General features: G+C 39.2%; 1 protein-coding gene across 10 annotated transcripts in view; it reads left to right on the forward strand.

Moving 5' to 3' along the window:
- The window catches only part of Dock9 (dedicator of cytokinesis 9), a 218,672-nt gene that overhangs the window by 117,761 nt on the left and 83,054 nt on the right, over window positions 1-17,857 (forward strand). For 7 of the 10 annotated variants that reach the window (XM_005374066.2, XM_013516100.1, XM_005374068.2 and 4 more), the window contains exons 16-27: window positions 2,431-2,510; window positions 2,598-2,785; window positions 2,906-2,971; window positions 4,132-4,224; window positions 5,920-6,043; window positions 6,491-6,612; window positions 7,616-7,702; window positions 8,029-8,118; window positions 9,704-9,819; window positions 10,087-10,156; window positions 11,118-11,243; window positions 12,105-12,176. In XM_005374066.2, coding sequence (XP_005374123.1) covers window positions 2,431-2,510; window positions 2,598-2,785; window positions 2,906-2,971; window positions 4,132-4,224; window positions 5,920-6,043; window positions 6,491-6,612; window positions 7,616-7,702; window positions 8,029-8,118; window positions 9,704-9,819; window positions 10,087-10,156; window positions 11,118-11,243; window positions 12,105-12,176 — 1,234 coding nt within the window. Of the gene's footprint in view, window positions 1-2,430; window positions 2,517-2,597; window positions 2,786-2,905; window positions 2,972-4,131; window positions 4,225-5,919; window positions 6,044-6,490; window positions 6,613-7,615; window positions 7,703-8,028; window positions 8,119-9,703; window positions 9,820-10,086; window positions 10,157-11,117; window positions 11,244-12,104; window positions 12,177-17,857 lie in introns of all 10 variants that reach the window. The other 3 variants (XM_013516091.1, XM_013516094.1, XM_013516099.1) reach the window with 1 other exon arrangement.

Raw genomic sequence — 17,857 nt, forward strand, 5'->3', positions numbered from 1 at the left:
TTAAAATTGGTTTATTTAGAAGTCCACCTCTGTCAAAAATGTAAAATGTTTATTATATGTAATAAACAGAGTATTTCTAACTCAGAGAAGCAGATACAACTTCACAGCTTTTTCTGCAGTTTTGTGGAATGCAGTGCTTATGAGACATTACAGTGTTAAACTGTTCAAGTGGAGAGATGAAGTGAGAAAGTTTATCTCAAGAAAGTGTGTGCCTGCATAAAAACTCACATGTCTGAGGGTTAAATCCTCTAAAGAGCTTTGTGTGAAGCATGTCATCAGGGAGCGCATAATGCTTAGGAGGCAATTAAAGCTCACAGGAATTGACTGTTGGGGATACTACTGACCCTCTCCTGCCAGTAGGCACAGAGGCAAAATGTGGGGTTATTCTAGGCTGTACCTGGAGGTCTCTTAGGCAGAATCATAAATGAAGGTGGAATGTGTGAAAAACCATTGGGATCTCTCAGGATTTCATTGAATTCCCCTTTTAAACTCTACTGTAAACAGAAGAGAAATGAAAATGAAAGACTCTAAGAGGAAGAAACTTTGCAGCATAGAGCTGGGGATGGACCAAGATAGATCAACTCAACGTAGTTTCTGGTGGTAATGAAGCAAAAATTTAGGATTTTTAGGGATGTCCTAATTCAACCATACATGTTTCCGAGATACACCAAGAAGTTGTATGTGAGACTGCCTAATAAATAACATTAACATAAGTAGAATATTAGAAACAAGAGATAGGAACTTTTAAAAAAAATGAGAGTAAAGCCAAAAGTTGAATACAGTGTGTTGTTTACTGAGCTTTGGTGTTACTTGGCAATGCTCTAAAAGAAGTGATTAAACAGGTGGCTTATGAAGAACCATCCAGTTGCATTCTGTTTTAGAAATAGGTCATGTTAGATGAACCAGTCATCCTAATCACATTTCTTCTCTCTTTTAAATTGGGTTGTTAAGCTGGTGCAGTAGAGGAATGCAAAGCCCTCAGCAGAATGTATTTACCACAGGTACATATCATGAGGCCCTGTACACAACTCGGAGACATGTTTATGTGTTGAGTGGACAGTTGTTCAGCTGCTGGAGTAACCGGATGCCAGGAAGAGGGATGAATGGGCTGGTGTCTCTCTGTAAATGGGCCTCTGGAGATTTGAGAGTCTATTCTTAGCAGTGTTCTGCATGATATCTTCATTGATGATGCTTATGAGAGTATAACATTCTGATTAAATGTCTTCGTGATATAAAGCAGTTAGGCAGGCCTAATATATTAGATGTTAGAACTTGGGTTTAGGGTTTAGGAGGATTTTGATAACTGGAAGTGGCCCAAACATAAAAATATGAAATTTCATCGAGGCAAAGGTAAAACCCTATTCTGAGGCCCAAACAACTGTTCAACTACAGATCAGAGAGATGTAGCACAATAGTAAAAGTTTGTAAAAACAGATTTAGGGGTTTTAGGTGGTTATAAATTTAATTTGGGTCACTAGGTATGTGGCTACTGAAATGGCTTTTGGGCTGCATTAGTAGATATATTATTGCTCACATCCGATAGCTGTCCTACCATGGCCAGTCATAGTGTACCATAGTGCCTAGTGTACCTGTGCAGTTCCAGGTACCTAGATTTAAATAGACCATTCTTTAGGAGAGAAGCGGCATTGAGGGAAGGTACAGAGGTGCTGAGAATGGAGGACGGCAGAGTGTGTGGTAGCTACAGGTGTTGGAAAGATAGAGGAACATAAGCAGCCCCCTTGAGCAGAAGTTTCAGCGGAGCAGATTTCACCATGCTATGAGGAAATGCAGCCTAGTATTGAAATGACAGTGTTGAAAGTTACCTTGGCACCAGAAAGGTAGAGGCAGTAACAGTGCTGGTCAGGAATGTTAGAGGAGATCACCGTGTTGGATCCCAGACCAAATGCAGATAGTGTCATTGAGCATCAACTCTGTACTCTGCATTTGCTAGCCAGTAGAGCCCAAGATGATGTCTAGTTGAGCATACTGATGATTCTAAATAAGCCATACAGTTACGGTGAGACTGGTGTGGTTCAGAAATGTTTTGATTCTGTTTTGCTGATATTTTTTATGTAGACTTATGCTGACCTTACTTGGTTATTGAGAGCTTGAAATACAGAAAGTCTCAATTAGGATGAGCTCCAAGTATGAATTATACATCTGGTTTTAAAGACTTAGCTTGCACATTATTTTATTGGTAACATACCAAAATAATAATATTCTGCATCTGTTGGGTTAAATAAAATGTAGTTTTTAAAACAATTTTACCTGTTTTTACTTTTTTTTTAATGTCAGTACTATGAAGTTTAAAATTACCTTTGTGGCTCTCACTACACTGGAATGCACTTCTCTTAGAAGTGCTGCTTTAGGATTTAAGCTTCACAGTTAAACCAATTTATAAATGTTCGCTTTTTCTCCTTTTGTTTGTAGACCTGAGAAGATGGCTAAACTCCCAGTGATTTTAGGCAATCTAGACATTACAATTGATAACGTTTCCTCAGAATTCCCTAGTAAGTGTAAGTTCTATTTAATAAACACACAAAACTTTTGCTTTCTTAGTTTTTACCTTAGTTTGGACTGTTTGAATATCTTTCCAGATTACGTTAATTCATCATACATTCCCACGAAGCAATTTGAGCCCTGTACTAAGACTCCAGTCACATTTGAAGTAGAGGAATTTGTGCCCTGCATACCAAAACATACTCAGCCTTACACTATCTACAACAATCACCTTTATGTTTATCCTAAGTACTTGAAATATGACAGTCAAAAGTCTTTTGCCAAGGTGAGTGTGCAGGTTGTGGATTCATTCTTAATATCAAACTTTCTTTTGGGATTTTGCTTTTTATATACATAGTTATGTTGACTTTTTTTCTTATACCTGTTTCTTTAAATATTGCTACAGGCCAGAAATATTGCAATATGTATTGAATTCAAAGATTCAGATGAGGAAGACTCTCAGCCCCTGAAGGTTTGGGTTTTTTTTTATGTAGACTGTAATTATCTACGTATTCCAATTTTTCCATTTTAGAAGTGTACTTGCATGATGTTATGCAACTAAGGTGATTTTAAAACGTTGTAATTGATAAAAAAAAATACTATGTATTATATACCCACATATGCAGAATCTTCTAGAATATAGAATACCCAAGTTGGTGCTGACTATCTTTTGTTATGCTCTTTAGGGATGAAATTTCCTATGTATATTCCAATTCAGTAAGATGTTACTTTGTACCTACTCTGCAACAGGCATATTGTGAGTGCTAAGGATTATAATATGAGTAATATTTATAATGGAAATAATAGATCTACAGCAGATCTTTATGAAATGTATGTTATAGTTAACAAAAATGATAGCAGTAAATTGTAGGTAATGTTTATTGAATACTGGTCATGCTCCAAGCATTGTTCTTTTGTGTGCTTAATTCCTTTGACTCTCATAATAGTCTTTTGAGTTAGGTGTTATTTAGATCCATCTTTTTAGATGAGGAGGCTAATGCATAAAATTAAATAAGTTGGTCAATATGGGACCTATGATTTAAATAGAAGCAGTCTAATTCCAAAGCCCAAATTCTTTACTAAGTTAAAATGACTTTCTAAAAAGGGAAGGAGACAAAGGAACAAAAAGGAATATAATATTCAACCTTGATAAATTTATAGTTGAGTGAGAAACACAGTTGTGGGGAGAACTGGCACCCAGAATAACTGAAGTAATTTTTTGGAGAAAACTGAAGTATCAGTGTAGAAAAGTGCTGAGACAACATGCGGAAAAGGGTTAACAATTTCTTGAAGAATGCACACAATTTTGCTTAGTGCACACAAAGGCAAAGGTCATTTGGGCAGAGGGGTTGTTTAAGCAAAGGCATGAGAGTATGAAAGGGAGCAGCAGTAAACAAAGGGTCATCCAGGCATGGACGAGTAGGAAGGGGAACAGGAAGGGGGCCTGGAGATCCGCTTTCAGGTAACCTGGACCTCGAAGTTAAAGATTAGTAGGCCTAGAGTCTCATAGGCAGGAGAAGTCTATCCAAAGCTTATGCTGTAGGAGCACCACTTTACAATATATGTCTGAGTTTTATTTCTTACTCTACTGATGAAACCCTGGTGTTTGCCCCTTGCTAACTCTTATTTTAGTGCATTTATGGTAGACCTGGCTGCCCAGTGTTCACAAGAAGCGCCTTTGCTGCTGTTTTACACCATCACCAAAACCCAGAATTTTATGATGAGGTAAGTGGGATCATCAAGGGAAGACTAGTTTTAAGGGAGATGTCAAGTTATTTGTCTGGCATAGCAAAATTCAAGAGAAGCTATATATCACACTGGAATTCCAGCAATAGACCTAAATGAAGTATTTGTTTTACACGTTTTTCCAATTTTTAAAGTAACATCTTTATTGTTAAAAAATAATAATTTAGAAAATACAAGTAATACAGAAAAGAAAAAGTGATAGTTCAGTCACTACTACCACAACCAATATTCTGGCAGGAAATTCATACTTGAGTACAGTTACATTTGTTGGACGTGAGAATCTTCCTTTTTTTAATCACTGGGTCTGCTTATATAAATGTGTAATATGCAGTTGACTCTTGAGCATCCTCCAAGGTCAGGGGCACCAACATGCCCCCAGTAGTCAGAAATACACATATAACTTTTGTTCCCCCAAAATTTAACTCTTAGCAACCTGACCAATAACATAAACAGTGGATTAACACATGCTTTGTATATCTTGTGTAATAGATGGTGAAAAATACTTGAGAATCATGAGAGTACATTTTACTGCTATGCAAATTTACTGATGAGAAAAACTGCTCATGTAGATCAGCAGCATCATGCAGTACTTTAAGTAGATACTGTGAAACATCATGATGGTGACAGGAGCTGGCTATGAAACTGCAGTATATTTTGCAGTTGACTTTGTACAGTTATAATTTGATATTTTATCTTAACATTTGTTTATATTTTTCTTGACTGCAAATGGTGCCATGTAGAATCTTCTTTTTTTTTTTTTTTGGTACCAGGAATTGAACTCAGGACCTTATACTTGCCAGGCAGTCACTGTGCCGCTGAGCTATGTTCAAACAGATCAAAAACTTTCGGTGAAAGCAGAGATATGTGTCACCAGTTACACAAATGTGAATTTGTTTTCCAACTGTTTTAGAGTTTGGATTTAAAGACATCTGAGATGTAAATTGTGCAACCCTCCATGTATAACCCGACCAACCATGTACAATCTTAAGTGTTTAAGTTTTGATGACTTTTGACTTTCCTAATTGATTTGTATGTATTTTATAGTTGTTAAATGATTAAAAAGATTTTTATATACATATATTTTATGAAACGATAAAATATCTAAGTTTCTCTTAATTTTTTTTTTTTTTAGTATTTCTAGGCTCTATGATTTGGCTACAAGTTTTTTTAAATTGTATCAAATCTCAAAAAAAATTTCTATGTATTACTAGGATATAGCTCTATGGTAGAGTGTGTATTTAGCATATGTGAGGTGCTGGCCTCAAAAACCAGCACCATAACACAAAAACAAACAAAATCCTGCATCTAAATGGTCCCATACCAGGGTCCACTGTAGTTCAGTCAAACTGCCATGAGAATCTTACTTTGAAATGTTCTGCTCTACTTATTCATATGCTGAGGCTGTGTTAAGTTGGTATAGTAGTTACTGTTGTGTCTTTTCCAATACTTTTAGAGTTGAAACAACCAACAACCCTTTTTCTGTTTCTGGTCAATGAATTCATGATTCATTTCTCTCTAGGCACAATTTACATGTCAGATGTCTTTAAATCCAAACACTAAAACAGTTGGAAAACAAATTCACATTTGTGTATCTGGTGACACATATCTCTGCTTTCACCAAAAGTTTTTGATCTTTCTGAATGTTAGAAAAGATTTTTTTATGTGTTTCTGCAGATTAAAATAGAATTGCCCACCCAGCTGCATGAAAAGCACCACTTGTTGTTCACATTCTTCCATGTCAGCTGTGATAACTCAAGTAAAGGAAGCACGAAGAAGAAAGATACTGTTGAAACACAAGGTTGGGAATTTCATCATTCCTTTGATTTTTGTTAACTTACACATTAGATTCTTAAATTGGATTTCGATTTGCATTCTTTGTGTGTGAAAGGATAGTTCAGTGAATTTTTATGTAGCATAAAAATAGCATACCAGGGTTGCATATGTAAGTTTTTATTAAAAAAATGTTTAGAATTACAGTCAAAAAGGCCCAAGTGCATTGTAGAAAATGTTCTTCAAAGACCATGTTCAAGCCGGGGGTATGCCTCAGTGGCATAAGCGCCTGCCTGGCAAGTGCGAGGTCTGGAGTTTGATTGCCAGTACAAGGGAAAAAAAATTGTGCGTGGATTCAAAGACCATATTTGAGAACTTTTAAATTTGTTACGCTAATTGATATTTAGTTATCATAATCAGACAATTGTATATTAGTTTTTGATACACTTACACTGGATTTTTTTGTTTTCAACAGTTGGATATTCCTGGCTCCCTCTCCTGAAAGATGGAAGGGTGGTGACTAATGAGCAGCACATCCCTGTTTCAGCTAATCTTCCATCCGGCTACCTTGGCTACCAGGAGCTTGGGATGGGCAGGGTATAGACTTGAAGATTCGTTATCCCAGTTCCTCCAGACGACAACAGTGAAAATAACAGAAAAGTTACTGGATAAGATAGGACTCTGTTTCTGCACAGTAGTCATACTCAAAGATGAGTCCTTAAGGTTATACAGATTACACTTCCAGCTTAATGTAAATCTGTTAAGCAAATCCTTCACCCACAAGGTAGCTCATTCTGAACCTTTTCTGATTCATGAAAAACTGAGTGTCCTCAGGTACTTTTAACTGATCTGTTGGCTTTCTTTTAGCTTTTTTTTTTTTTAATGGTCTTTTTGAGAAAGGGTCTCACTATGCAGTTCAGACTGGTCTCAAACTCACTTTGTAGCCCAGGCTGGCCTTGAATTCGCAGTGATCCTCCTGCTTCAGCCTCCTGAGTGCTGGGATTACAGCCGTGCGCCACCACTTCTGGCCTTTTTAGCTATCTTAAATTTTATAAACTTTAGTTTTATAGCATGCTTGGGTAATTCTGTTGTTTTAATGTGTCTCGGTACTTAAATAATGCCAAATTTGCCTATATTTCTGACAAATAATAAAGTATTCCCCAAGAAGGGCAAACCATACAACTTTCAGGTATAATTCTTAGTCTGACTGTAACCTAAAATAAAGGTTTCAGAAGTTAAAATAAGAACAGATGATTTGCTATATCTGATAGCTTGTACCAGCTCTTTCAGAACCCTGAACTCAGTCTGGTAAAAACACTGGTAAAATAGGACCATTTTTTTATTAAATGGACAGTAACTCACACAACTGCTACTAAGCAGAAAAGATAACTTAGAAAACCCAGTAAGAAAAGCACTGTACTTAAGGGAAGAAAGGTTCAGAAGTCCGTACTGGCTGCAGCCCGGCTGTGACCAGGCACAGCTTTCACGTCACTAGCACTTTCTGAGCCTGTAATCCCTCAGTACCTCCACTGACTGTCATATTTGAAGCTAAGATAATGCATCTGATGGGAATTTTTTTCCCTGCCTGTTTTTTTTTCAGCATTATGGTCCAGAAATTAAATGGGTAGATGGAGGAAAGCCACTGTTGAAAGTTTCAACTCATTTGGTTTCTACAGTGTACACACAGGTGCGTACTACTACATAAAATTCTTAGTGATTGCTCTGTGACTCAGTTTGCACTTTGTTGTTAAACAGAATCCTTATATGTCATATGGATATGACATATCTTTATTTGAAGAAAGTATATAGAATGTGCTGATTTGTAGTAATATAAATTCCTAGCATAAGTAACATTTTTCGACCGTGTCCCTTGTTGGAGAATTTTTTTGGTGCTGTCATTTTAATGTGACCAGTTTCCTAGTATTAAAAGAAAATTATGTATGCTTGATATAAGAAGCAGATACTCCTTTAATATACATACTAATCGACTTATCTTTCTCCTCTCTCCCCCAGGATCAGCATTTGCATAATTTTTTCCAGTACTGTCAAAAAACTGAATCTGGAGCCCAGGCTGTAGGGAATGAACTTGTAAAATACCTTAAGGTATTTATGGCTTTCTTAATAGCCTTTTTTAATGAGTTTGGAGTAGGTTGAGTTTTCTCTTTGGTGAAGTGTGTTGTTGTTGGCTCTTGGAAACTTACGTAAGGTATCAGGGATGTTGTTCAGTGGTAGAGCAGTTGCCTAGCATGCATGAGGTCCTGAGTTCCATCCCCAGCACTGTAATCAGTTCAGCCAACCAGGAAAATTTCTGTAAGGATGCTGTCACCTAGATGCTTTCACAACGTTGATTTCAGGGTAGATTTAGATAGAAGGAAGAAGCAGACTTAGCACTACTCCTGTCTTTTGTAGTGATTTTGTATATTCTCTAAGTTGGACCTTGCAAACACATTTTTTTCTCCTGCATGTAAAACCACTCACTAGATACAGGTCTCTCTGGAGTGCTTCCTGGGTACTGAGCACAGTGACAGCACAGAAGAAGCAGTCCTTGTGCTAGTCTGTTTTGTGCTGACATAACAGAAAACCTGAGACTGTCTAACTTTACGAAGAACAGAAAATTACTTTCTCATAGTTGTGGAGGTGGAAAGTCCCCAAAATCCTAGTGCCAGTATCTGGTAAGGGTCTTCTTATTATGTGATCCCATAGTGGAAGGCAGAAGGGCAAGGTTAGGTGAAGGAGAGTGGAAGAAAAAAGCAAAACAGTGCCAAACTTGTCCTTTTAAAAGAACCCATTTCCATCATTCAAAATTCACCCCACCAGTAGCATCATTAATCATTCATAAAACCAGAGTCCTCGTGGCCTGGTCAGCACTTGTTAAGCTCTACCTCTTAACACAGTTGCAACTGGAGATTAAGTTTCCAACACATGTCATTTTGGGAGGACACTCTCAAACCGTAGCAGACCTCACCTTTAAGGAATTATAGTTCACTGTAGGAGATCAAGTGAATTGGGTGAATGCATGCTAGATAGATAAATCAGAGAAATAACACACCTAACCGTTCTCACCTTTGTACAGGAGGTAGGGAGGTCCCAGAAGTCACTGGAGCAGTGAGAGCGAGAATAGGGGTCATGTGAGCGACTTTCAACCCGAATGTAATTGTGGGGAAGCATTTTGGAAAGGAAAATTTAACTAGCTACAGGCATTCTGGGCATGGGACAAAGTAAGAAACATGAGAAATAGGATAGACTTGTTTGGTTTAGGCAAGGAAAACATACATATACATGTTTTAAACAAGCAGTAAGGCTTTTGTTTATGATGGCTTTTGGCCCCTTCTTCATCTGACAACAGCAGTGTGGCACCTGTGAAGTTTGTCCTTAGTCTTAGCTCCCCTGGCTCCTTTTCTGCCTTCCTTTGCCAGCTCTAAGGACTTTTGTGATTACATTGGCTCATCTAGATAATCCCTAGTTTAAGACCAGCTGATTAGCAATCTTAATTCTTTTGTGCCATGCAACATTCACACATTCTCAGGATTAGGACATGGACATCACCGGGAGCCATTCTATAACCCCCTAAGCCTTCCATTTATTTTAGGAGTGTACTTCCATCTTTTTATGAAACTATAAGTAGAAGTTACTTCAGGCTGGTTTACATTTTAAAAGATAATGTGAACTTAACCATTCTTGTCTGTAGAGTCTGCATGCAATGGAAGGCCACGTGATGATCGCCTTCCTGCCTACCATCCTAAATCAGCTATTCCGAGTCCTCACCAGAGCTACCCAGGAAGAAGTCGCAGTTAATGTGACTCGGTAAGGGAGGTGGGTGGATGGAGACTTTTCTCCTCTTCCAGTCTGTCCACATCTGGAGCACCGTCATGCTTACCTGGGGTGCTAGTATGTGCTGAACATTATATTGAAGAAATGTCTTGATTGCATACATGAGGACCCCATCTAATTCCTTGTCTCCTTGTTTCTAAGTGCCAGTAACATCATCATTGTTCTACTGCTGCGATAATAATGAAATGTTTCCATTTTCACATTACTATTCATTGCTTTATTCATTCCTGTGGTGTGTAGGGTCATTATTCATGTGGTTGCCCAGTGCCATGAGGAAGGATTGGAGAGCCACTTGAGGTCATATGTTAAGGTATGTAAAACAAACTGTTCTGATCATTTACATTTACTGTGGCTCTCCAATTTTCCTTCTAAAGACTTTTTTTTTTTTTTTACAAACCTGGTTATTTAGTGATGCACTTATAACCTACTATCTATGCTTTGTCTTCTACTCCTATTGCAAGAGCTTATATTAGACAAAAGAAAGTATGAAGAGAGGGGGCTGGGGATTTAGCTCAGCGGCAAAGCGCCTGCCTGGCAAGTGCAAGGTCGTGAGTTCAGTTCCCGGTACCGGAGGAAAAAAAAAAAAAAAAATGAAGAGAGGCAGCCACTCCTTTATTTGTTTAATTTCATCCTTGAAACAAGTAAACTGACTCAAATGATGTAGAAGTTTAAAGAATTTTAAGTTGCTCTTGGCTAGGCCTCTGGTAAATTCAGTCATTTTTATTTTTCCTTTTTCCACCTAAAATTCCTAGCAAAGTGGCTTCTCTGGCCACAATTCAATGAGATGATTACGTGGGACAGCAAGAGATGTCAGTAGGACAAATATCTACAGGTTGTTTATGTCCAACATTACATATACATAGCGGCAGTTACTGTGCTCAGAAGTGACATGCATTCTGTTCAGTCTAAGTTTGCTTTGTGAATTACAGCTATGTGATAGTTTAAATAAAGTTTGGGTTCTTGAGGATATCATTTACCAGTGTTGTGGGACACATGCCTTGAAGTCCCTCTTACAGATGGAGTTACGGCCTAGATGGCCACTGATCTGACTGCGTCAAATGATTCTCTTACCTGATGGCCTCCCTGAAGAGGACATCCTGGGCTCCCTCTTTCTGTCACATGACGATCACCCTTCCCGCCTTTGTTTCCATGCCTTCCTCTCTCCCACTCACGGAATTACTTAGGTCCCTGATCTCCACTCTTTGGAGCCTCAGTGTTGAGCCCAACCTGGAAAACCAGAGCAGTAAAGTCTATTTTTCTTTTCTTCCAAGTATGCTTATAAGGCTGAGCCATACATTGCTTCTGAATATAAGACAGTGCATGAAGAGCTGACTAAATCCATGACTACCATCCTCAAGCCTTCTGCTGATTTCCTCACCAGCAACAAACTACTGAAGGTATGTCTGGATAGCCAGTGCAAGCCTTTATTAAAATAGATTAATGGGGAAATGTTGATGAATAGATACTAAGTTACAGTTAGATAGAAACAAGTTCTGGGTGCTACTACATAGTAGGTGACTATAGAAACAATAAAGTATTGTACATTTCAAAAAGTAGAATGAGGAGTTTCGAAAGTTTTCACCATAGAAATGAAAACTATGAGGAGCTAGATAGGCTTAACTATATTTAAATATTATACAATGTAAAATTATCAAATTGTTATGTGGAACTCCATGAACATGTATAGTTTTTATGTTACTATGTATCAGTTAAGTAAGGTAAGGACCACAGGGTTTGGGAACATAAACCTGTAGGAGACTACTTGGTGAAAGTAGAGGAGCTCACAAGTTTGAGACCAGCTGGGGCAACACAGAATGGTGGCAGAATTAGTTCTCCTATTGCAACTTTACTAATTGTGTATTGAGATAGGAGCTGCAAAGAATTACCACATTTACAGTTGCATTGGCTGTTGAGTGTAAGTCATTATATTCTGTCAGTGGAGGCCACTGATTTAGAGATTACGTGTATAGAGTGTCACTCAGCAAGAGCTCTGCACAAGGCAGACTGCATGGATAATCTAGCAGTGTCTCTTGCCGGGAAAGCCAGCAGTTTCCCAGTGAGATGGGGTTACTGTTGAACATATCCAAGCAGAAGATGTCTGCCATTCTCCTCTGGGGCCTGATGATTTGCCAAAAGGTTCAGCTGTGTTTTAGAGTCACAGCTGCTTCTGACTAACATCATTGTCAGCCTAAGACAGTTCACTTCTTACCTACTAGTTTGTTGTTTTTCTTACTGAGGTCTTATTTTTTTCTTTTTAGTATTCTTGGTTTTTCTTTGATGTGCTAATTAAATCCATGGCTCAGCATTTGATAGAAAACTCCAAAGTTAAGGTATGTTACTCCATGTGAAGGCTTGTGTCACCTTCATTGTGTGTGCAGCTAACATTTCTGAATGTTTTGTATGTGCCAGCTGTGGGAATAGCCCAAGTGCTTTACCAGTAATAAAATATTATAACTTTATGACAATCCTATGAGGGAAATACTTTTCCTATTCATTTTATAGATGAGGAAACTGAGGCCAGGTTATGCCAAGCATGTTCTGCTAATGAGCGGAAGGACCTAGGTTTTAAAACTAAGCTAGATCTCAACACTGTTCCAGAACCAGTATGTTAGGAATAGGGATATAGCTCAGCGGCACAAGCGCCTCCCTGCCAAGTGCAAGGCCCTGAGTTTGATTCCCGGTACCGGAAAAAAAAAGAAAAAAAGATAAATTACAGAACCAGTATGTCATTAAATCCAAAGAAAAGTATGTTTTTTCTTTTGACTGGCTTAAGGTCTTCAGTTTGTTGAAGTGGGACTAGTACTTTAAGAATTAATTTTAAATGCGCACACCTAGCATTCGTTAAGTGTCTTGACCATTTTAGACATTACTCTAGGGCTTAGATAACAGCACCTCACAAATCTCCTGTTCTTTAAAGCCTTTCATTGGACTATGAGATAATCCATCTCTTTGGGGCAAATGTGCAGTCTCAAATTTCTGTGCCCCTCTGTGCTTCCTTTTGGAATGATGTGTGCGCCATTGTGACCCTGCCCCCTGCTTCCTCCTCTCTCAGATTGTCCCTTTGTTCTGATAGGCCTAGATCCTCAGAGGACTGGTCTTGTCTGTGGAGGTATGACTGGCCCTCTGGTGGTCTGAGGTAGAAACACTTCTCTAAAGTTCCAATTCAGTAAACATGATGTTGCTGTGTAGGTTTGATGGTTGAAAGACCTCCATCTGAGACCAGAGTCCTGGAGCTGTGCCTGTGACGTGAATTGTGGCCATATGGTAGCTACATGCCAGGTCTGGTTGAAAGGAGGGGAGCCATGCAGGGAGCACAGGCCAGTGGGCTGTGGGGCTGCACATTCTCATAGTGAACACTGTTCTGCAGTTCTCACAGAGAGGGGAGACAGAAGCTGAGGGTCAGAGGGTTAAGATCTAGGTCTTCTGCCCACAAGTCTGGATGTTCAGAGGAAGCCATGCAAAGCCTGTGAGATTTTGTTGGCAGAGACTATGAGATTTTGCTGGGCAGAAGCTGTTTTTTTGTCCAGTATAGTAGGGTCTGGTGCCTGACCAGGTGGTTCCCCATTTCGTTTTTCTTTTTTTGTTTTTTCTTTTAAATCCAGTTTAAAGATTCTGATTTTTAGTGCACAGGGAGATGCCAGATGGCAGTGGGATCTGCCTTTCACAGAGAAATGCACCATCTAAAATGTGCCAAGACAGCCTGCCAAGGAAAAAGCTAGCAGATTGTCTGCTTGGCAGTATGTAGCTGAGCATGCATGCCCACGGACATACAGACACAGATACCTGTGCACACACATGAATATATCACTTTTCTGTTTAAAATGTCAGGTACAGAGTAAAAGTATATCCTGTATTAGTTTCTAGTCTGTCATACTAAAGTATTAGAGACCAGTACTTTAAGCAGTAGAAACTTACTTTCTCACAGTTAAGATGCTCAGCAGTCCTTGGTCAAGGTGTTGGTGGGCAGGTCGATTACCTCTGAGGCCTCTCTGGTTTGTAGATGCTGCTTCTCCTGTGTGGTCTGTGTCCTCGTCCTTTAAAGGACACCTGTCACTCAATTTAATCACTTCTTTCAAGGCTGAATGTCCAAATAGGTATTTCAAGGTTAAGACTCTATCATATGAATATGGAGGGGAGGTGTAATTTAACCCATAACAAGGTGCTAGTGGAGTTATTTCCTGCCCTCAATAAATGTACAAAAGGCAATTAAATGTACTGAAAACTATAACTGATTCATTCAGCAGATATGCAACAAGCCCCTGTGTGCTAGACTCAAGTGTTACAGACTTAAGTGTAGCATGGAGCTGGGCATGGTGGTGCACCATGTAATCCAGCAGTCCACTTGAGGTAGGAGGGTTGCCATGAGTTCAAGGTCAGTCTGGACTATGTAACGAGACTCTGTCACAAAACAAAACCAAGAAGAGCAAAAAACTTAAATATGGCATGGTTTGTGCCCTCAAGGAGTTCAGGTGGAAAACTACACTTCACTCAGCAGTCATTTAACTCCTGATGAGCATTCTGAGCGAGTGGGCACAGAGTGTCCCAGCACAGGAGTGTAAGAGGACTGCCTGAAGAGGGGTGGATCAGGGTGGGTTCTGATGAGTAAATGGGAGTCGGCTGAGGCTGAAGGAGGGGAGTGAAGGCTAGGACAAGAAGACAGCTGTGATGGCAAAGGGCTGGGAGCCAGCACTGCACATTCAGGGAACTGCAGTTGCCCATTCCTTCCTTGTGGGAGCTGCTGCAAAAACCACATGAGAAATGGTGCAGGAGGGAATGAACACTCACACAGCAGAGACCCATAACCAGGTGTCGGGACCACCTTTCTGAAAGCTGTGTTAGGAAATGAATAAAGTTAATGTGTGTGTGTTCTCAAGATAGCACATTAAAGTGCAGCACTTTATGAATGGTATTGACCTGAACAGTAGCTTCTGGTCCAAATCTACCCTTGTCTCACAGAGTTAGACAGAAGTGTAGACCCACAAAGTGACGAGCCCAGGGTTATGGGACCAGCAGAGCCTTTCCCTGATGTCCTGCCACTTCCAGCTTTATGATACAGGCCTCTTACACCTCTCTTCTGGGAAATTGGTTGTTTGCCTTTTGAACTTTATCCAAACCATTCAGATTCTGCCATGCACAGCCTTTTCCATGACTAAATTATTTCTGGTCCTAAAACTATATTCAGAGAGTTTTTAGAAGTGTTTTTTTAAAAAAATTATTGTCCAGTTATGCCTGAAAGAGAGCACTGACATCCAAAAGGAGAAAGGTTAACCACCACGTAATTTACTCTGAAAAGAAATTGAGAGAAACGCCCCCTCAGACTTTGGAAAGCCTCCCATTCTCGCCCGAGAGTGCAGCCCGCGCTTCTGCCCCTTGTGCTGTGGATGCCAGCTGCTCTTCCCACATACTGTCAATCCAGGACCTCCTCTGACACAGCTTAAAGGCTTTATGCTGTTTCCTTCATGTCTTAGATCTGATGAGCTGTATATGTTTCAGTTAGTTGTTTTGGGCTTTGTCTTATATTTATTAAGACTTTACACCTTAAAGTGGTGCATGCCTATAATCTCAGTACTCTGGAGGCTGAAGCAGGAGGATTTCAAGTTCCAACCCATCCTAGGCAACTTAGTGGCTTAATGAGATCCTGTCTTAAAATAGAAAAAATAAGAAAGGACTGGAGATGTAGCTCAGTGCAGAAGCCCCGCATTCAATTCCTAGTACAAAATAATAAAGAAAAAAAAAAAGAATTTACATCCTAAGAATTACATGGCCTAGATCCCTATTCCAGTGTTCTGAATCGAGAAACAAGTTCATTCACTGTTCATGATTTCTCTAATCCCTTCAGAGTTTTTATACTTTTAGCCTGAACATTATTATAATAATTTGTAATTTTAATAATTTATTGATTTATTTGGTGTCTTTTTAACAAAGACCTTGATACCCCCCTCCTCAGAGAGTTTTTCTGAGAGTACCACGTACCCAGTACACACCAATTCTGTTATGGGTACCTGAGTCCTAGACGGGTACAAGTTCTAGAAAATAGAGTTTTTTTGTTGGGTTGGTTTTGAGTTTTTTGAGACAGGGTCTCACTAGGTAGTTCAGGCTGGCCTTGAACTCATGCTGGGATTACAGTTGTGTGTACTCCATAACTGGCAGATAATGCTTTTATTGTTACTTCAAGTACTCCACCCAGGGATATCAGGCATCATTTGGTACTTGGAGACAGTGTGTATTTTAGGTTGATGTATTCAGTGTACATCTCTGTGCATTTCCAGCGGTCATGGAGTGACTCCATCCAGTGCATATGCATAGTATTTACATGGAGGAATAAATTTGCGCTGGTTTTTTTTTTTGTTTGTTTTTTGTTTTTTGGTGAGGATGTACTAGGGATTGAATCCAGGCCATCACACTGAATTATGTCCTCAGTGTCCCCCAGCCTCCCTTTTGAGACAAGGTCTTGCTAAGTTCCCCAGGCTGGGCTTGAATTTGGGGTCCTTCTTGTCCCAGAGTGCTGGAATCATAGGGGTAATCCTACATTCTTATGTTTGCTTTTAATGTTGCACTGTGACTGAAGGTGGTTATCTATGTTCACTTTCTTGTCTCAAGTCCAACTACACCTTCGTTACACTGACTAAGGAAGAATACGAATCAGAGCCTCTCTTTGAACCAGCATCCACAATAAGCAATTTTTTAACTGCAGTAGTTGAACCCTATGGTTTAGATTGATCATGTATGACTGAGCCACATTTTAGTGTTTCATAGGTGACAGGTGCTTGGAATTTATAATAAGTGGTTTTTGAGGAAAATATAAAATGTCATTGAGGCCTACTTGGAAGTCCTCCCTCAACTCTCTGCTTCCATGTTCAACAGTTTTTAGGCGTTTGTTTCTACCATTTATATTTAGAAACTATAATTTCACCAGACTGTTTTTGAATGTCTTCCTCCCACACTGACTCAAGCTGACTGCTAGCATTCCACAGGTGCACTTCAGGAAGGAGGTTGGAAAGTTGGCATAGGTAAGAAGCATATATATAAGCGAGTGTGTATACAGTTGAGCAGGGAAAGAGCTTTTATTTGGAAAGCATAAAAAGGATGGTGTGGTCATCTCCTCTATGGACTCTTTGGACTTCCCCCAAACTAATCTATACATACCTGTACCTAGATAACAGGCAGAATGTTAATATTAATGTCCATACTTCCATCCAGGAGGGAATGTTTTGAACAATTTTTTGTGAGATACAGAGCACAGAAGAGAAATACAAATAGAGTAGAGGTATCTCCAACCTGAAGGCTGACATGGGCACTGGAGAAAGAAGACATTCAGCCTCGGACAATTAGAACAGAGTGCAGGAAGATGTGTGTACAAGTTCGAAGGGTGGTAAGAGTTTATGTGGTAATGGGGTTGGAACTTTCCTAGACCTCAAAGGATGCCAAAATTCACAGAGAAGAAAATGAGTCTTAGGCAAAAGAAATATGTCGTGCCCAGGCAAGACCTCTGGGACAGAGCTCAGGCTGGCTAGATTAAGATTAGAGTAGGAAGAGAAAAATGCAGACTGGTTAAAAAACATGGATGGGATTATCAGGAGCTTTGAAGCCAAGAAGGTGTGATTTAGTAGAGACCAGGGAGAGGTAGACTAGGTTCTTTAATAGGAGTGGTAAGATTTAGAAACAAAAAAAGTATTAATGTTAGTAGAGTATCTTGAAACTATTATATCAGTGAATTTGCCTTTTTACAGGAGTTTAAAGAGCATATGGAACTGATTCATAAATCTATTTTTTTAATACTTCTTTTTTAGTTCTCTTCATTGTTTTGAAATAATGGTTTGTATTGATGCCAATGAAGATGTAGCATTAAGAGGGATGAGACAGGATTGGGGATAAGGATGAATAATGTTATGAATGGGAAAGATTATTAAGACTGAACCATTATTCCAACTTACAGTTTGCTTCTCTTCAGGGTTAGTGAAAAGAAATGAAAGCATGTATCTACACAAAGACCTGTATGTTTGAAGCCATG

Source organism: Chinchilla lanigera, unplaced genomic scaffold, assembly GCF_000276665.1.
Source record: "Chinchilla lanigera isolate Chin_1 unplaced genomic scaffold, ChiLan1.0 scaffold00003, whole genome shotgun sequence".
Taxonomy (NCBI): Eukaryota; Metazoa; Chordata; class Mammalia; order Rodentia; family Chinchillidae; genus Chinchilla; species Chinchilla lanigera.